Below are 20,479 nucleotides of genomic sequence, written 5' to 3' on the forward strand. Positions count from 1 at the left end.
TTAAAAATCAGCTGTCATATATAAATAAGTAAATACGAGGCTTTCATGGCTGTTTTTCTAGAATTTCTAGGCCATTAGCTGTGTTTTGGATCAGCCTGAGGTATTTTTATTTAACTATTTTTATGCCTCTCTTGAGGGGACATCTTGATGTAGGGGGAATACACATTTTCTCCGGCAAGGAGAGTTTAGCAAGGCACTGAAGGAATGAAAGGGCTATTTCTCCGCAACATTTTTTGGATGCCCATCGTGGTAGCTGCTCCGCCAGAAGCCAGGAAAGCATTTCCTGTCCACTGGGATGCTGAGGACTGTTTCTGCTTTAGGGCATCCCCATGTTTTCACCAGCCTTCTGTGGATTTTCCGAGCGGCGTGAAGGAGGATGAGGTTTTTAAGAGAGGGGTGCGAGCGGACAGCACCCGGCTTGGGGCAGCTGCTGTGGGGCAGCCCTTCTCCTTCCAACCCCCATGAGCCTCGGGGCTTTTCCCTTGCCACACTGTCTGTGTTTGCTCCAGATCCCCTCAGGATGGCAATCCCGATCCCTGTGATGGCTGCTCAGGGATTTCCTTTCCGGGGACGATGCTGAGCCCGCGAGTGCTCCCTGGGAGCCGCTGCCTTCCCCCGGGCATGCCAGCGGGATGACGGCTGCCACATGGAGTCTGCTGGCGTGGCAGGGACGAGCAGGTTTCTGGGGATTAAATTATTAAAAAAGCAACTTGGAGACCCCCCGGCTCAGGCACAGACATGGGGCTGGGCCGACCCACAAGGCTCTCGGCTGGGAGGAGAGCAGCCCTGTGCACGTGCGCGGTGCAGCCCACGTCACCACGAAGATGAAGGAAGGGACTCCTGAAGACTTTAATCCCCCTCACAGCTGGAGGCTGAATTAACCCCCTGCGCACTGGCCCTTTCCCTCTGAGCACCGAAGGGCTGGAGAAACAACCCCATATGGGATTTTGCACACCTGCAGACCCCAAAAGATCAAAGATAAATCCACACACACACAGACGTGTGTCTACTTTGTGTCCATTTAAAGGTGGCTTTGCTTTCCCTGCATCTCCTACTGATGCTTCCTGGTGACACCTGAGTAAATGCCTTCACGGTGGTGAAGTTTTGCTCAAGGCACTTCTCCCTCTCAGCTATGGATATCGAGCCTTGGCCTTGCACACTATTCCACTCAGGGCTCACCAGTGCCTACGTGCCTGGTTCCAGACCCGGAGCTGTGGCACGTTTGCTGGCACCTTTATGGCCCTTGCTGCTGCTATTGGGGTGTCGGTGGCTGCTGCCACCACGTATCCAGCAGCTAAAGATTTCATATTGCTGAGCAAATGGCAGAGAAAGGCAAGGACTTCTTCTAGTTAAACCTTTTTTTCTTCATTTTTCTTCTTCCCTTTTTTCCCCCCTCGTTGATGCTTGATTGCAGAGAAGGGCCATTCAACAGAGTGCTGTCCCTCCTGACCCTGATTTACACCGGTCAGCAATGCAATCTTACATCCTTCCTGACACTGACCCCCAGGTGAGCCAGCGAGGCAGGGCCGCTCCGGGACCGCCTGTGGTGGCACCTGGCAGGATCTCCATAGGAAAACCTCCTTTTGGGAAGGAAGCACAGCCAGTGCTGGTCACACAGTAGGTGACCCGGGTGGCCTCCCCAGCAAGCTGGGAAAATGAGGAGGTGTTACCTGGAGCCCAACTGACATACTAACTCGTGTCCAAAGGAAGGGATGGGGAAAGGGAAGGAAAAAAAACCAGCAGGATTTGCATAGCGACTGGTTGTTATTAACATCCTTGAGATGAGTGTGGGAGTGTTTTGATCAGGGAGCAAAGCTACGAACGCCTGGTAAGATGTGGGAAGAGGTAGCGGGGGCTCCCTGCAAGGGGAGGCACTGGCGAAGGTGCCTCCGCGTGAGGCCTCGGAGCAGGAAGGCGCCCGGGAGAGCCGCAGACCATCCATGACCCTTCGGGACCCAAGGCAGGGGGTGGCTGCACGATGGCCCCCAGGAGAGCGGCGCGGCGCTGCTCATGCCCATCGCCCTGGGGCAGCGCATGCGTGGGTCTGCGCAGGCCCCGAGGAGGCCCTGGCCTTGGCCGTGGGGCACTGCACGCGTGGGTCTGCGCAGGCCCCGAGGAGGCCCTGGCCTTGGCCCTGGGGCAGCGCACGCGTGGGTCTGCGCAGGCCCCGAGGAGGCCCTGGCCTTGGCCATGGCGAGGGAGGGCCTGGGAGCTCGCAGCAGGCCCTGCCCGCAGAGCAGCGCTGGCAGGAGCCGCGCGCAGCCTGCGCAGGGACTTCCTCTGCCGAAGACCCCACGTCCTGCTCACTGTAAGGGCACGCACAGCCTGGGCAGCCTCCCAGCGCAGCGCTGAAACCCAAGAAAGCCTGGATAATCTCCAAGAGGCGCACGAAATTCCCATATCGAGCAAGCCTCCCTCTCTCTCTCTGCTAAGTCCCAGGAGGGTTTGCATTCGTGGGAGGACCTAGGTGCTTTTATAAGGGGCCCGCTCCTCCGGCAGGATCCCCCCAGCCACTCAGCACAGCTGAGACCATATTAGGGATGCCATTCACCAAACCCGTCCCGTCCTCGACCCCGTCCGGCTCTCCCGAGGTCCCAGCTCCTCCGACTCAAAGGGGCAGCCGGCGGCAGCAGCGCGCTGATAAGACGCGCTAATCCTCCTGTCCGGCGCGCTTCCCAAAGGGGTAAAAGCGAGGGCAAGCCCTTGGGGCTGCTGTTATCGGAGACCTCAGAGTCTGCAGTGACAGGAAAAGCTCTGGAAATGGAGTTTGCTCTGAGTTGAGTTCCGCTCCTCTGCTTCCAGGGGGAAGGAAGAGTGTTTGCCACGAGATTCAGTTGCACAGATGTTGCAAATTGAGAGCAAAATCAGGCAAGAGTCAGCAATGAGCTGCCACTTTTTTATTTTTTCTTTTCTGATGTCAGAAGTCAATTCAGGAATATGCCACTGTAGGTTTGAGTTGGGCTTGTTGCTTAGCCCTTCAGTTGCAAGCTCTGTGAAGATTTTTCAAGCATGAAATTATTTCCCTAAATTTGCAGTGGGCTATTTTGGCAAAAGCCATCCCAAGCTGCAGGAATTTTTGTGTCTGGAGATGCACTCAATGCTATGTCTTGGAGCACGAGGTTTTCTTATATATCTTTTTTCTGAGACAGGTGTCTTTTTCTCCCCATATGGGTGAAAGTTGGTTCTGCAGGCTGATGTCCAGGAGCTGCTGTTCAGCAGAGCAGCCAGCGCCACCCCTGGGATCCTGTGTTGTGGCTGTGGAGGGGTGTTTGGGATGCTTTAGCTTTCCCTGGGTAGATGTCACCACGCTCAAGCTGAGCCAGGATGGTTCCTGTCCTGCCTGGCAGGCGGCACCAGGAGCCTCCCTGATGACGGGCGGGTTGTGGGGTCGGCGGACCAGCTAACGGCGAGTCCGCGTCCACCCGGGGCCACGAGCCTTGCTTGCTTTTATCCTGCTCCATTAGTTCATGCTGCACTCAAACACGCTGGACCGTGGACACGCAGCGCTCGTATGGGCTCAGTGGGTAACTGTGCGCGTGCCTGCAGATAACCCCGTGGGCAACAGCATCAACAGGCAGCCCTGCTCTGATTCCTGCTGCTTTGAGCACCTTTTCAGCACAGTGAGGTGCTGCAGGGCCACCCGCCCCGCAGAGCATCTGAACAGGCTCTTCCCATCTTTCTCTCCTGACTGTGCTGCCCTATGTAGAGCTGGTGCAGACCTAAATGGGATAATAACCCATGAACCCAAAACTCCAGAACCACTGGGTTAATGGGATTCTGTTGGTGGTATGATGGCTTTTTCTGCAAGGCAACGGGGACAGCTCCCCCCGGTCCTTGGCAGAGTTTCAATGATGGATACACATCCAGGACTTTTGTACAATAGTCCTACTTTCCCTGCCTGACAAAATATTTTTGCTTGTTTGGGTTTTATGCAATTAAATGCTTAGAAACACAGTTCTCTGTGAGAAGCAGCTTCTTCTCCCCGTTTTCCCATCTCCCCCCAGATTTTACCTAAGAGGTAGCTCGGCAGCCCAGTTGCTGGAAGCCAGCCATCTCTCTTCAATGCTAGGCTGATGTGTAGCTTTCCACTCCTCGTGTGTATAAACCAGCTTCTGTCCTCCTCTATTCCCTCGGACTACCTCAAAAGGCCACAGTGAAAGACTGCAAGCCAAAAGTACATGTAAGCCACACATACATTTGCACCATGCCTTTCTGTGATTGCGTTGTGCAAAATAATCTCGGGGCTCACTTTTTATCACTCTCTGCTCTGCCTCTGGTCTGGTTTGAAACCCTCGACTTAGCTGGCTGCCTGCTTTTCTATGAGAAAGAGTAAGTATTAAGTAGCTTAATTAGAATCCTTAGGGGAAAAGCACTTGAGAAGGAAAAAGTCTGTTTAGAATTTCAATGTTATGATATGAATGGTCTCTTTCTTTATTTTTTAATGAAGAATAAAAACCAACAGGATATGCAAGGGTGGAAATTTTAAGACATTTTAGCGCTAGTTTCAGCAGTTTAAATACTGTCGCGTGTCACTCAGGAGTCATTCAGGAGGTGGGATTATTTAATAACTAAGGAGTTTATTAAACACTCTCAGCCGTTGTAAGCCTCTGCCACAAGCTATGGAAGCCAAAAGCCCATTAGGACTAAAAGCAAAACAAAGCGAAGAGGACTGTTTACACAGGGCAGGCAGAGCTGCTGCGGCGAGGCCGGGGCAGCTCCGGAGCGGCGCCGTGCGGGCGCTTGGGCACCTCTTCCGGGGCCTCTGCACGTGCTCCGGGGCCGGGCCTCGCTGCCTCCGGTCGGGACGGGCAGGAGGAGCCGGAGCGGCCCGTGGGCGCGCAGCTCCCTCGCGGCGCGAGGGCGGCCTGACCCCGCGTTTTGTACCTTTGACGGAAACAGTTAAATATCTCAGTAACTAGGCACAGGTATCTAGACACGGAAGCAAGTATTGCAGACGTGGGAGCTTGCCCATGTACGTGAAACCCATTGACATCATCAGGCCAAGAGGAGCGACAGCAATAGCGGAGCAGGACACCAGAGCTGTGGTCTGTTGAGGAGCAATCAGCTCTCCTGACTGCGGCGTGCTCCAATGATGTCTTCGGTTACAGGTGTTTTTATACAAATCATGCCTTGTCATTTTCTACGAAGATACTGCTGTTAGGACAGGCGGTGCTGAGCAATAGCTGCAGTGCACTGGGATCGCAGAGGTTTCACTGAGGGAACAGGGGAGGAAGGAAATGGATTGGTTGCCCCTCCTGAACATAAAAGTCCATGAAAGCTCTGAGAAGGGTAAAAGCATTTCATGGTTCCCTATTGCTTCCTGTTGCATTAAAGTCATGGATACTTTCGTTAAATCCTGAATTTTCCAGCAAAGGTGTCGGTGTCCACTTGGGTTTTTTAATTCACACCAGTTAAGGCAGGTTGGCCATTTGCTGCAAGAAAGCACGGAAAAAATATGATTTAGTCTATGTTGGAAAAAAAAAAAAAAACCTGCTCCCAAGTGTTTGCGCAAAGCAGCCAGTGCCCCCATGCGTCGGACGGGGGACGCGGAGGCGGCGGAACCCGCTGGGGCCGCCGCAGCCGGGGCCCGGGATGAGCTTTGCCCCCGCGTCGCCCATGGGGGCAGTGGGGCCGGGCGCTCGGTTCCCGCGGCTGCGCCGGGGGGACGCGCGGGGGGCTTGGCCACGGGTGTGCTGCACAAACCTGCACGTGGTGCGGGAAAAATCTGCCTTCTGCGTGTCCAAAACGGAGCATTTACACCCGGCTGCTGCACAGGCTCGCTGCACCAGCTGCAAAATGAGGACGATAGCGCGGCCTGATGCGGGATGAGGGTCTGGGAGCACTCGCAGCACTGTGGCAAGGGCACCACAGCAACCAGCCCGAGGAGAGCAGCAGTTTGCACCGCGGTTTGGGCGCTGCGCCTCGAACGTGGATTGCGGTGCGAGAAGGGTGAGAAGAGCCGCCCGCTGCCTGCGTGGGGGGCGCGTGGTGCGGGGGCTGCTGCGGAAACGGTGCGTGGCCGCGGCACTGCGCCCAGGCTGCGGTGCAGGCCTGCAGAAGGGCAAACCATTGCAGAGGCCACCCCCTTTCTGCATCTGCCTTGGGGGCCTCCTTCTCCTGAGCATCCCTGCTGCCACCTTCATGCACAGCCTGCCTGTGCAGCCCAGGATTAGGAGATCCCCGCTTCCCCCAGGGATGGATTTTAAAGCAGATTCGGCAGCAAAGAGAAAGACGCAGCTTCTCTGTTTTTCCTCTTAAAATCCAGCTCACCCACAGAGCTTGATTGTTCCTACGGTGCCCACCATGCCATAGCGCCCAAGGGAATTGCTACACCCGCTGTGTTAGTTCACATGCACGGTCCAGACCTTGGGGTTTTAAATGTCCTGTGGTGCAGGGAGGGCTGTGTTGTGCCGTTGTGACCCTGGGAGCACAGGACACGGTTCTCCCACGAGCCAAAGGGAAGGGAAGTGGGCTCTGCACGCCTGAAGTCTCACACCATTCTGGGGTCCGAATGTAGCTTTAGGAAGGCGATAAGTGACACCAGTTTTGCCGTTTCAGTCATCTGATCTTAAATGGAAGCAAGAAAGATTTCTTCTTGCATGGAAAGGAGGCTGGAAGAGAAGGGATCAACATGCTCTGCCTTGGGCACTTGTAATTAATTTTCCAGATGACTTTTTTTTTTCTTTTTAAGATTTTTAACTGTGATTTTGCACTGTATTTCACTGTATTTTCCCCTCGCTCCCCCGCCTCGCTCGGAGCCGCGGGGGCCACTCCGCTCCACTCCGCTGTGATCCAGTCCGGGCTGACGCCCCGCCCTCCGCTCCGGGGCGATCCAGGCCGGGCCGCGCCGCGCTCCGGGTGAGCGGCAGCTCCCCCGCGTGACGTCTCCGTGACGCCACAGAGGGCGGTGGCGGCGGCGCGCGGCGATTGGCGGGGCGCGGCGCAGGGGCGGGCGCCGGGCGCCGCCGTTTGGATTTAAACGTTGCAGCGGGAGGGGGCGGGATCCGCGGGCGGCGGCGGGTGCGGAGCGCGGGGCGGCGGGTCCCGGTCCCGCCGCCATGGTGGTGCCGGCGCGGCGCGTCAAGACCGAGTACATGAAGCGCTTCAAGGAGCCCAAGTGGGAGTCGTGCGGCGCCTGCTACCTGGAGCTGCTGCGCTACCGGCTCAGCCGCCGCCTGCTCGAGCAGGCGCACCGGCCCTGGCTCTGGGACGGCTGGGAGCAGGACAGCGGCGGCGGCAGCGGCGCCAGCACCGCCGGCTCCCCCTCGCCGCCCGCCGCCGACGGCCCCGCGCCCGCGCAGGACGACGAGGAGGAGGCGGCGGCGGCGGCCGCAGCGCCCGGCGAGGCGGGCGGGACGAGCCCGGCGGCGCCCCCGCGCCGCAGCCCCGGTAGGGAGCGGGGCGTTGGCGTGGCCGTTAACGGCCGCCCCGGCGGCGGCGCGCGGGGAGGGACCCTTGGGGCACGGTAGCTGTTTCAGAGCCTTTCGGCCCTGGGGCTGCCCGCTAAGGAGGCCGTGGCCGCGGCGTCCCGCGTGTGGCAGGTCTCGCCCTGAGTCACAGGCGCTTATGTAAACGGTTGCCATGGCGGCCGGGCCTCGGCGCTTATGTAAGCGGGGCCTGGCGCGGGCGGCCACGCGCGGGGCCTGGCGCGACACCGCTGCGTGGGGCCTGCGCGCAGCCCCGCGGCTCCGTGGGGTGCTCCCCGCCCCTGGGGCGGTGGCCATGGGCCTGCAGCGCAAGTGTGAGCGACTGCATCAGGCTAAGTGGGTTCGGGGCTGGTAATGTCTGCCTCTTCCAGCATATGTTTTTGGTTTCTGAGGAGTTAACTGTGAAGATTATGTAGGCAGGTAATGGTTTTCAGTCAAGCTCTCCAAGGCAAAATAGCTGAGGGGATATTGGCCCTAATGACTTCATCTGGCAGCCATTGGTACTCCCCCCCAAGGTAAAGGGATTCAGCTGTGCACTTGGCGTTGCCTGGTAGTTGTTGAATTGCTTATTTAAGGCCTATGCTGTCTGCGAGTTGTTGTGCTTGCTACTGGGATTGCAGGTGTCTGGACAGGGGAGTTTGAATTCACCTGCTTCAATGTCCCTTGGGGTCAAAGACTACTTGAATGATCTGTACTCTGATACTCCTGGTGATGGGGTTCTGTGTGCTTAAGTATCATGTTATTTGAAAGGTTTAGCCCTGCTGTTGATCCAAGGCCTGATCTTTCAGAAGAGGCTAGTGTTAGGATTACAGCTTCCTGTGAAGCTCTCAGCAGTTGTGTGGGCTGGTGTTGTACTGCCATGTTGGCTGTACTGAAATGTTATGGAGCTGAAAAATGGTGACTGTTAAGAGAAAATGACAAGGTACCAGAAATGGCCAAGTATACATCAAAAATCCCTTGGATTGAAGAGGCTAGTCGGAGGGGGCACCAGCTGCTAGCTTGCAGGGCAGATAACATCACAGCAAGCTGTGCAATAGTGTGAAAGCACCACGGCTAATGTGTGCAATGCACTATTACTGCATCTAATTTTTGTCTTCCCCAGGCAGGACTGGGGGGCAACTGGAGTAGGGGGCTGGGAAGCAGTGACTCTGGGCTCTGCTTTACTAAGGAACTTTTGAAGACTTTGGAAGACTGTGAGGGCAGCTAACAGGGAGTGGAACTGGGCAAGGACAACTGCAGGAGGCCCCAGGCTGCTCAGGTGGGACTGCTGCTTGTTGGGATGCCCCTGACTGGAAGACTTGGGTGTTTGATCTGGTGGGTCAAGCACCCTGTGAGTCCACACTAGTGGTCTGGATGAGAGCCAGGCCTTAGAGCCCTGTGGACAGATGTAGCAGTTCACACAGAAGGGTTCTGGAGGGGATCTTTCTTCCTGGATGGTCGTGAAACAGTAGAGCCCAGTCTGCAATAGATGCTGGAGCTGCTACATCCTCTGGGTCAGAGCCTTTGACACAGACTGACCCCCAGCAGCTAACGTAGCTGTACAGGTCTTGGGCTGCAGGCTGTGCTTGAGGCCTCTGCGGGGCCTTGGCTGACAGCCAACTCCTGCCAAAGGTGTCCTTGGCTGAGGACCTGTATGGTCGGGTAGAGGAATTACAGGAGCAAGTCAGTAGGGGTTGCAGGGCATCCAGGATGATGGCATGGTGTTCTTGGAGGCCATGTGGCTGCAGGAGTCTTGGCCTCCTGCTGCAGCACAGGCTTCAGAGATCTGTGCAGTGTGAAACAGTACATCGTGACACTGTAGATAAAGGCTGGCCACTTGATGCCTCGCCTATCAAGGAGAGAAGGCCCTTATTTCTCTTGAAGACCTGGAGTTGATGAATGTTTAGTGCCCTCCAGGCTGAGGAGGAGCTGGGCATTGCTTCAAGGGAAGAAACTGGGCCAGCAGGCCACATACCATGCAGGAACACTTGAAAGCAGCAGTGTGACCTTATTACTATTTTTTTAGGGGGGAGTAACTCTGACCTGACCCCTTATCCAGAGAGGTTTCTTGCTTAAATGAGGCAAGATGGAGGAAGGGAGAGTTAAGTGACAGGGCAGTCAATGAAATACTGTTCAAGTAGGGATGCCTTCAGGGGGTACATGCAACTGGGGAAGCACAGAGATGTGATCATGGAGGATCTGAGGTGTGATTATGGAGGGTCCTTTTACACCCTTACGGGGACATATGCAAGCTTGATTATCCCCCTAAAATGCCTGTATACCAAATCCCACAGCATGAGGAATAAACAGGAGGAATCTGTGCAGTTGGTGTGATCTCATTGCAGTTAGAGACATGGTAGGATAGCTCACAGGACTGGAGAACTGTTATGGATGGCTATGTGCTTTCTGGGAAGGCAAGGAGGGCAGTTGCTCTTTATGTGGGTGTCTGGAATGTACTGAGCTCTGTCTAGGGGTGGATGAAGAGTGAGTTGAGAGCTTGAGGATAAGGATTAAAGGGCAGGCTAACATGGGAGACACTGCTGTGGGTGTTTGCTATGGTCCACCTTATCAAGATGAGGAGGTCACTGAGGCCTTGTACAGAGAGATGGAAGTAGCTTTGTGATCACAGGTCCTAGTTTTCATGGGGAGGGGTCTTGAGCCACCCTGATATCTGCTGGGAAGCCGATGCAGGTGGGTGCAAACAGTCTGCTGGGTGGGGGTCACTTCCTGCCCTGAAAAGGGCAAGGCCTCTTTCTTGCCCTGGTCTGTCCAGCTATGGGATTTAGCACAGTTGTGACTGCAGGTGGTTCAGCTTTGTCATGGCTGCTTTGATGGTGCTTTCTAAAATTCTGTGAAATTCCTGCTACATGATGCTCCCAGTGCAGGTTCTGTGCATAGTCTTCAATTCCTTGCCAAGTGGCTTAGGATAACTATGTATTTAAGAGTTTTTAGCAAAAAAACTAAAAATGACTTGGCTTATGTTGTTGTATTAAGTGGAAACTTGCTGTGTATTATTCAGTATATAGTTTAAAGTATAGTCAAAAGTGACTCACTGAGTCTTGCACAGTTATGAAGATGTACTTTTTCAGTGCCTGTCTCTAACAGCGCAGATGAGAACACAGCACCTACAGCTCCACTTGTATAATGCAAGATCCATCCTTTTTTCCCCCTCTGGAAAAACTTAATTATGCTGAAGTGCTGTGGGGGTAGCTGAGTATCAGTTCATCTCCATGACATCTATCTTCTGTGTCTGACATCTGCCTGTGCACTGCAGCACCCTCGGGGGCTGCCAGAGGAGGCCTGTGGGCTTGCTCAGGTGAGCAACCTGGTTTCTGGCTGAACAGTATCTACAGTCCTTATGGATAAGTGTGTTTGGCCAGTACTAATGTCATTTAAGAAAGGGTTTACTTCAGGTATTATGGTGCATGTAGCTGGTTTTCTTTGCTTATCCTTCCTCGAGGTAAACTTGCACGTGTCTTGTGTCAGTGTAGGATGCTCTGTGTGCCAGAAGTGCTCAGGCCTGGTGTTCAGGCTATGGCTGACAATACAGGCCTTCACACTGTACAACTGCATGCAGCAGTTCTCTCTAGCAAAAACGGAATAACCTGTTTCTTATGTAGCTTTTAACTAAAAGGGTGCATTGAAAGCAAATTGTAAATGCTTCTGCTGGGTGTGGACTTCAGTTCTGTCTATAGCTGACCTGAAGGTGTAGTGGTGTTAGCATCTCAGGGCTCTTGGTGGGGGTACTTTAGACTAAATAACACAGATGCCTTTTGCTATATCTGTATCATGATTAAGCTATAGCTGAGTGATGTCAAAGGGATCGATGGCAATTTTGGCTTAATTCTTGCTGGCCTTTCACTTGTAACAACTGCCTGTGGGGCTATTCTGTACAACATGTACAGGCATTGATTTGCTTTAAATATAATCCCATAAAACTTTAACCTAAGCCAACTGCTCTAGTGGACACATCCTCAAAATTGTCAGCAGAACCAGTTGGCTGGGCAGTAAAACGGGAGCTCTTGACAGCAGCAGTGCTGCCAAGTCTGCTGCTTGTGCAATGCTACTGCTGCACACAAGTACAGCATAAACCTGTCTTTCCATCCTTACTGCAGTTAGCCTTGAGCTTTTTGATACAGAGGTCTTAAGTGACACCAACTTGTCACTGCTGTCAAAGCAGTTGCCACACAATAGCTTGAAGGTCACTGATCTGTATTAGTACAGCTCAGAAGACCTCGTTTCAAAGTGTCATTCCCTAATATTTGCCTCAGTGTTGCATGTCCATTTGCACTGGCTGAGGGGCCTGGGAAGAAGCAGCTTATGGCAGGGGAAGAAGGTTACAGTATCAGCTTAGGGTGCTATGGTACTATCTTACAAAGTCCTTTTTTCTGCTGTTGGAAATCAATGTCATTATCAAGTCAAGACAGTTGGCAATCTCTGCTATGGCTCAAGCTCACATGAACTCTGAGGCTGTGCTGCTGGAGGAGCAACTACTCTTACATACAAAGCGGTGCACTGGGGTCTTGCCTGGAAATCAGTAGTGCTTGTCTGGTAGATAACTACTTTCCACCTAGCTGCAGCAAGTTCATAGCCATTACTGCATATGTGTCCCTTCAGTGGTCCTGGAGAAGCTCCCTCTTTGGAGAGGTATGTATTCACTCTGTAAAGCTCTTGTGATGTGCAGAGCAGATGTTGCTTGAGCTGTATCTGCTCTGGGAGCTGGTTCTAGTGCTGAGCTTGAGCAGGTGAGCTCTGAAGATGATGTGAGCAGAGCCCATAGTTTCCTGCTTTAGTGCAAAATGCTTCTTCTGGCCCTGGGGTAGTGCTGCCTGTAGAGGCACTGTAGAGTCCTAACGTGTGTTAAGATCCTGCTGTTAACTGGTGGGTCTGACCAGAAGGCTGTTGCTGCTTCTGGTAAATCAGCAGAGCCTTTTAGTGGGATTTGTGTCTGCCTGATGCTGTGTGTGGTGCTGGGGAAGGGAGGAAAGTGCCAGCAGCTCCTGCCTGAGCTGCTGCTGAGGGGAGCTGTTATGTAAGCTGGGCAATGCAGGGGGAATCTAAATCTCCTTTTCTGGGGAGGAGCTCTCCCTGGCCATGCCGGGTGGGCCTGGCAGCCTTGTTCTGCCTGCTAAGCACTTAATCCCCTCCTGTCCAGTGTGCTCCACTTAGCATCCATGAGGCAGTTTTAACATGTTCCTAGTCTTACCTCTGGTCTGCCTAATCCCTGTAATGTCAGGGTCAGTTTTCTGTTCTTCACAGCATGCACTGTTGCATTAGGTGGTGTCTGCTCATGCTGACATCTTGCACAGAAGAGAGCTGCTGCTGGTGACTGTGCTTCCTGAGCAGCTGAGTCTGCCTCCTCCCTAGCTATTAACTGTTCTTTTGCTACCTCCCTCTGAAAAGAAATGCTTAATAAAATAGAATGGATATCAGCTCTAGTTTTAGACAAAATCAAATCACTTGTAGAACTCAGTTTGTGGGAGATATCTTTATAAACTGTAGGAATTAATTTATAATCACCTGATATCAGCATGGATATTTTAACAAGGTGCTATTGTATGCTGAGGCATACATCATTTACTGTAAAACTCCATGTAATACATGGAGTCAGCACAAGCTGGCTCAAACTGTGCAACTTGGGTTTCTATCCAAGTGAGCAGCATGCAGGCTTGTCTCTTACTTGCCTTGGAATAATATTTCAGTGCTAGAATACACATTCAGCTGCAGAGATGCTACTCTCCCTTGATTTGAAGTCTCCATGTAACACCACTGCTGCTCATGAACTCAACACTCCTCTAGAGAAGGAAGGTGCAAGTTTTTCCTTTAAGGGAGAAATGGAGTGGCTTCCCAAAGGGAAAAACTCTTCTGCTTCAAAATTGGCAACAAAATAAGATGCTAAAGGAGGACAGCTTATTTTCTGGAGCCCTTCAGTGGCATGCTCAAAGGAATTATATGACTTTCCCCAGAAGGGATGCAGCCAGTCCTTTCTCAGGAACAGACACTAAAGAGGTATAAGGATAAAGTGGATTTTAGAGGAATTTGCCTGGTACAGCTATGATGCCACACATGTTGAGGTGTTTTAGTTAGCTGGGACTGGATGAAAAGCAAAAAGGCAATAATAGCTGAAAAACTTTGAACTTGGAATTGAGGTAGTTGAGATTACTGTTTTATTTTTGTTTATCTGACCTTGCACTGCTTTTCTTCCTTACCTACTTATTTAGCTGTGGCTACAATTAGTAGTTTCACATACACTTGATTGAGCTCTTAAATATAGCACTGCAAGCTGGTTGTTGTAGCAGCTGTAGCAAAGGGAAGCAGGGATCTTCCCTTCCCTTCCTTGCCCTACATGCCCCAGCACTCCCATCTTCGTGCCCTTCCCCTCCAAGGGCAGAGGGGGCATTAGTGTGAGGCGCTGCTGGGCTGGGTGGCTGCAATAGGGAGGTAAAACACCATAGCTGGCGTGGGCACTTATTGACTAGTTCAGTTGTGGCAGCTAGCATGAATGATTGCTTTTGTGTCACAGCATGGGCAAGCCCATCTGCTTAGGAAGATGCTTAATTAAAACATGTTCTAGTTTGATCTATGATCAATCACTCAATATATAACCAAGCATTAAACTGGGTGAATTCTTCCTACACCAATGAATGCCAGTGGGGACCGAAGATGCTGAGACATGCTGCAGAAAAGCAGCTTTGTAGCAGGTCTCTACTCTTCTTTCAGTGACTGTATTGCAGGCTGTGGAGTCACTCAGGCCACAACTACCTAATCCTAAAGTAATTTGCAGGCATCTTAGATGAATATCATTTCAAGAAAAAACTGTGCTTGAGGAAAACTTTTTTAAAAACAAAGCATCATTCTGAAACATTAATGGGTTGATTTCTACCTCTGCTAACTGCTTAACTTGTGCAGAAGAATCTGCCTGAAGGTTCTTCTCAGAAGCTTGCCTTCCTCTCGTGTCTCATTCCTCAGCCAAGTACAGGCCCCTTTCTCTGCTTTGCACGGTGGTGGCCTCCTGAAGAGGAAGCAGTAGGTGGTGTGGCAGAAACCCCCTGTGTTCAGGGGCACTTGTGTGCACAGAGCTCACACTGTGTGCCCAGTGCAAGGGGGTGGCTCTGGCCCAAAGCAGGGTGCTGGAGAAGGCAGGCTGCTTTCTAGCAGATGCCACTAGACTGGTTGGTTAGAGCTTCTAGCTTTGCTTTAAGCTAACGGTGTGCTCGGCTTGGTCATGGTAAGACTTTGGTCATAGTGCTTGGGTTGTGCTTGTGTGGCTGAATGTCTATTGTGCTTCTCCAAACTGTACAGATTCATCATGAGGAGATGCACTATGGAGAATTAAAATGGGCATTTACCTACACAGATACTTTTTTTCTGTAGTCATGTTTCATTAGCATCCTGTAAGCAGGGTATTTGGTTTGTATTAACAGATCAAAGACCTTTTGTCACCAGTTCTGAACATCTGAAGTCTCAGAAGTGGTGAAAAGCTTTGACTTGTTTTCTAGTCAGTAATTCCTATCCTGAGCACTCACTTTAATATTTTTTAAAAAAAACATTAAATCAGAATGTTATAAATCAAATCTATGATGGTGTTTTGCAGGGGATGAGGCTTTAGGCATAAAACAAGCCTCATAAAACTGAAAACATAGGTGATGTTGCTTTGTAAATTTGCTTTACACTTAATCTTCCCATAAAGAACACATCAAGATGTATAATAAAGGTGCCTGAAAATGAAGCACAAATTCCTTTCAGTAAATTTCCTGATGTGAATAATTTAGTATTTCATTTACTCTGATCAGACTTGTTCTCCAGTGACTGGCTGGCAGCATCTAAAAGTTTGCCCTTTTGAAAGGTGGAAGGATGAAACAGTGAGGATAGATCCCCTTGGAAGCAATTTGCATTATTTTCAATATTGCCTGGGGTGATTAGGTATCTGTAGCCTTGTTAGTAGTGGCATGTTTAAATATAAGGACAGTGATATACTGAGGGACATAAATTAAGCTGTGGTTCCTAAGGGTAGAATGAGGTTATCTAACAAATTATACCTCTACTGCCAGGGAATTAGTGACCTCTTCCCTTTCTAAAGAAACCACCATGATGTATCAAGAGAAGCTCAGCAGAGTAGATGTCAGTTCCCACTGACAGCATGTTTAAAGCATAATTTTCTTTTCAGAAAAAGAGAGAGAAGATCAAGAAAAGCAGAAGGAAGAACCAGAAAAAAATGTAGAACACCCTTCCATTAAGGAAACGGACAAAACCAGCCATCCAGGACGACGTCCAAGTCGAAGTGCCTTGTCCAGTCGCAATGATCGAAGGTCAGCCAAAAGTCCTCAAAAGGCAGATGTGCCAAAGGAGAGTAAACATCCCTTTGCCCTATATGGGTCAGGAGAAAGACGGACAGATACTGGAAGCCAGAAAACTCACAATGTCTGTGCTTCTGCTTCAGTGAATGAAGTAAGTGAAAACACTTGATCTGTATTTTAAAATGCTGCTGTAGTCAGACCGCTGCATCTGTGGGCCAAAAATGTCTAAAACCTAGGCAAAACTTCTTAGAAATGCTTTTATTTGTGGTCTTCCAGGGAATGTTGAGGACTTCAGCATTGTGTTGGTGTGTTGCTGTGGCTGCTGATATCTTGCATTGTACTTGTGCTGTGCTAGGCAGGAAGAGTGAGCTGGGGCTTCCTGCTTCGGGTCTGGTCCCTTTTATCCAGGACTGATTAAGACTCGAGCTGTATGCAAGTGAATCTCTTCAGGTAGCCCTTAGGCAATAGGTATCTGTGAGGAAAAGCTTTTAAAGTGTCCGGGAACAAAATCTGTATTTCTGGATGCCTAGTTTTGTTCTCCTAAAGACCCTTTCTCAAAAACAGCTTTTTTCCCCCCTCATACCTCGCTGAATCCTCAGACTTTTTGTCTTGAGGACTAAGATAATTATCCAGGAATAATCTTCTACAGAAGAAACAGAAATGGCTTTTGCACTTCCCCTGCACCAAAAGGCATAAGCACTAGTACTACCTATACCTTGCTATTGCTGAAAGTATATAGTGAAGGCCTGAATGCCAACAATGTTAAGACATATAGAACTGCCTTTAAAGCTGGGAATTGCAGAGCCCTCACTAGCCAGGGAACACAGCTGCAGCTTTGCCAGTGTTGCAAGACAAAATGTAACTGCCATGTGAGTAAAGATGTATATAACAGGAATCCTTTTGGAGAGCTGTGATCAAGGCCACTTTTTGCAGTGTTAGATGCAGGGTTTCATGCAAGCTGCAGCAAGTGTCTGCTTTTTCTAATGATACAGCTCTAACCTGGGGTCCTTGTGGGAAGCTGTTAATGCGTTTCTCCCCAGAGGGTTAGCACCTTGGTGTTCATGAGCCTGCATTAGGCATGGAGAAAGAAGCAGTTTAGAACTGTGTATTAACTGTTGGCAGGGCTGACAGTGCAGCATTGCAATCCATATTCTTGCACCAAAAACTATTATAGCAATAAACCTGTCTTGCATGTGCAAAGTCAATAACTTTATTAATCCATTTTGAAATTCTTCATGTTTGACCAGTATTTTCAAATTTTGATTAATACCTGGTGATCTTGTTTCTGGCTGTTCCAGTGCAACCAGCAAAACTGGCTGTTATAAATGTATTTCTTCATTCTGAACTTCATGGCAAGAGAAAAGCATCAGGCAGTTAGCAGCAAGCATCCCCAAGCAGGCAGACAGGTACATAAATGCAGGGGAAGTGTTTAAGCTGTAGAAGAGTGACTTTCCTTGGGCAATATCTGGGAACATGAGCTTCACTGAGAAGGTACCAATGCTTTGTTATGGAAACACCTGCCTCTGTGGGTTGGCAATGGGAATTTTGGCAGCAGAGTCCTTCGGATTCCTGCCACACTGCATGTTTGATGTAGACAGCAGTGGAGGAATGTAATTAAATTTACATAGCCATAGGTAGTATCAGAACTCAAGTACTGCAGATTTACTTGCTTAGCGAGAAACTAACCCTGGTGTTACAGCAGTTCCATTTTTACCTTCTAGAGGTTCTGTGGTTCTGGGGAGGGCTCAAAGCTGTCCAGGAAGGCTTTCCTTCCCTGGATGGCTCTTTTGAGAGAAAGAGGAGCTTGAGGTCTTAATTCTTGAGAGAAGCAGCTTGTTCTGATGCTAGAACATTTCTTATGCCAGAAATAAGTGGTGGAACCCTAAAGATAATGAATGGTGTAGCTGTGGAACACAAGGGCAGGACACTCCTGAAGCACTTGCAGTTATGCAACTGGTTACATAGTGTTTGATCACTAGGGAGGTTTCTTTAGGTGGGAATGGCTTCTTAGCACATAGGTGAAAGGGCACTTTCCTTGAATGCTTCAAAGATGTTATTCTGCCCTCAGATGGGAAACAGTGATACAAATCTTCTGGAGATGAAAGCAATAAACATAGTAGCTGTATCTAAAATGAATTTAGGGAAAAATGTGGAAATAAAGATGTGCAGACATTCCTGCAGCATGCTTGTGAGAAAATAATTTAGTATCTTGTAAGGGGGTTGCTAAAGATTAGTTTTACCACAGCTTAGTAAAGGATGTTTGGTCACACTGAGGGATGTTTAGGAATTTAAACTATGCAAAAATGCAGAGAAACATTTAAGGTCTTCAGAATTGCAGCACTGAAGCAGAGGCATCTTCCCCACAGTTCTGTACTTCTGTTAGTGGTGTAAATAAAATAAAAAGCAACCTTGCTGTCAAATACTATCCCTTCAGGATGGAGGGCTGACAGGAATAGGATGGTGACCCTCAGCTTTTTTGGGGGAGTGGGGGACTCCTGAGCTTTTTTCCTAATGTAACACTAACTCTGATCTTTTAGATTCATGAATCTGCCCTGCGAGCGAAGAACAGGAGACAAGTGGAGAAAAGGAAACTTTCTCAGAGGCGAGTGCGATCTGCGGAGGCAGAGAAAGCCTGGCGAATAAAGCCTGCCCCACCAGATAACCCCTGGATGACAGAGTACATGAGATGCTACTCCGCAAGAGCTCGGTGAATTCTGATTTCCTTAAGCATCTTCAAAAAGTCAAGCATATCAGGACACAAACTACTTATGCAAGGTTTTTACAGGGAGTTTCCAGCTGTTTGTTACAATATTTGTATCTTGGCTACCTACCTCACAGTGGGGTGCATAGTTGGAGCCATAATATTTGAAGAATCTTTTGAATATAGCTACCCGTGTTTTTAAACAGTTCCCCTTTTGGGAATCTACATTTCAGGGCCTTGTAAGGGGGGAGGAGAGCCTTGGAGTACTGGCAGCCTAAGACACTTTCTTGATCCTGGTTCCAAATAATTTGTTGACCCTTAAAAGTTCTCAAGCTCTCCAGGTGATCAGGAAGTGGTTTAAGTGGAGGAATTTAAAGGTGTGATGAAGGAGCATTTGCATTTATACCACTATTTGATTTAATGATTGATCCAAAACAATAGGTCAAGACAGGTAATGGGAAAGATGGTGGGTCTGGCAAATGGCACTCAGACGTGGATACTCTGTAGAAAGCTCAAGTGTGGTCTTATATATAGGAATTCAAAAATCCAAAACTTGATTAATGGAACTGCTGATATTTTCTTATTTTTTATTGCTGTTTCTAAGGTCATTGGAACAAATTACTTGCCAGTCTTGGGACCACTTATTTTCAGAGCAAAGAACAGTTGTGGGATGGCTCTGAGTTGCTGTGACAATTGTACCAAATGACTGATGTAGACAATTTTCTGTGGTAGCTGCTGCTCCATAAGCAGTTGTTGACTGTGCCAGGATCATCTTGGCATTGCTGTTAGCTCTGTGGTCACACTTACTTTGTGCTTAACATTCCAGTGCCAGTTTGCCTATGGAGAAGGTTGGCTTCTGTGTAGTAAAGTCTGCTTTAAACTTATGAGTATCTTTCTATGCTCAGTGGAGTCAGAGTGCAATATGCATCTGGTGGTATTGTGTAATGAGTGTCCTGTTAGAGGTTTTAAGTTGAAAATCACTTTGATAAACCTTGTAGATGAAGTTCTAAAGTTTTCTGCATCTCCAAATTGGTTCAGAACTCCTCACTGAGGAGATGGGGATCAGAGGAGGATGGAAAGGTACCCTCTAATCTACTGTATACAATGAAGTGTCAACATTTGCTTTTTACATAGTAAAGCAGTCATTTGTCCATTCCTTAGGGGGGTGTGTGGTTTTGTGTGCTTTTTTCCTTCCATTCAAGCTGCTGTAAATGAACTTTTTCAGTTTGTTAGCTGAGCTTTAGTCAGGTCGTGGCTATAGCTGTGAGCTTCAAAGTTTTGAAATGTGCTGTGTTACCCTAGTTGTGAAACTCATTTTCTTAACACCAACTGAACTCCATATTTTTCATTAGAAGCACCATTGTACTTAGGCAGCAAAAAATCTGGATCAGTCTTAACTTTACTGCATAAACCAGTACTTCAGAAATATTATATTTTCATTTAGAAAATTCTAACCTGATTTAGCTAAGACTTTAGACCAGAGTCCAAAACTGAGGTTAACTATTCAGCTAGATGGATGCCTTTAATTCTATCTGAGACTTTATCACCCAGTATGCTGATTTTCTTCTTTAACTGCTATAAATGTTCAAGTTGCCTGACAGTGTGTTAATTCAGGCATCAACCTAGCTCTTTGATCAGCAGTGGCAGAAATCTAACAAGCAGTATCTAACAGCCCCATTGAGTAAGAGCTGCTGCTGCCCAGAGCACCACATCTGCTCCTCTCTGTAGCCTTTTAAAGTGTGTGAGCAAAGCAAGCGGGCTGTGCCCTCAGCCTGTTGGTTGTGTTGTGTCTCCTGGCTGCACAGGGCAGGAGCAGCCTTGCTGCTTTCAGAACTGCTCCCACAGCCCTCTGCCCTGTGACAGTGGAGGGCTAGAGGACCATGTGCCTACCTAGCTACCTATTTTAGGCTAAGAGGGGACTCCCGTGAGGTGTCAGCCTCTTTGATAACTACAGGAGGTCTAAATATCTCCTGCCTTGGATACAGGGTACAAACTTGAGCCATCTTGGCTAGGGGTCTCCAGGTCTTCTGCAGGGCACAAGAACCTCACCTGTGCCAGGGCTGCTGGGTGCTGAG

At 49.7% G+C, this 20,479-nt stretch overlaps 2 protein-coding genes across 2 annotated transcripts in view; one reads left to right on the forward strand and one right to left on the reverse strand.

Moving 5' to 3' along the window:
* The first annotated feature begins 7,046 nt into the window (after positions 1-7,046).
* Positions 7,047-18,628, forward strand: CCSAP (centriole, cilia and spindle associated protein). The gene is made up of 3 exons (XM_088534907.1): positions 7,047-7,380; positions 15,574-15,854; positions 18,241-18,628. Exons 1-3 carry the CDS (start codon positions 7,059-7,061, stop codon positions 18,412-18,414), a joined length of 777 nt encoding a protein of 258 aa, XP_088391033.1. The 5' UTR covers positions 7,047-7,058; the 3' UTR covers positions 18,415-18,628.
* RAB4A (RAB4A, member RAS oncogene family) overlaps positions 15,755-20,479 on the reverse strand; it is a 28,844-nt gene continuing 24,119 nt past the window's right edge. Inside the window, exon 8 of the mRNA XM_088534901.1 lies at positions 15,755-15,773. The gene's annotated coding sequence lies outside the window, so the exon portion shown is untranslated. The remainder of the gene's footprint in view (positions 15,774-20,479) is intronic.

This window comes from Tinamus guttatus, unplaced genomic scaffold (genome assembly GCF_059628265.1).
Source record: "Tinamus guttatus ecotype Peru unplaced genomic scaffold, ASM5962826v1 Tinamus_guttatus_pri_ptg000601l, whole genome shotgun sequence".
NCBI lineage: Eukaryota > Metazoa > Chordata > Aves > Tinamiformes > Tinamidae > Tinamus > Tinamus guttatus.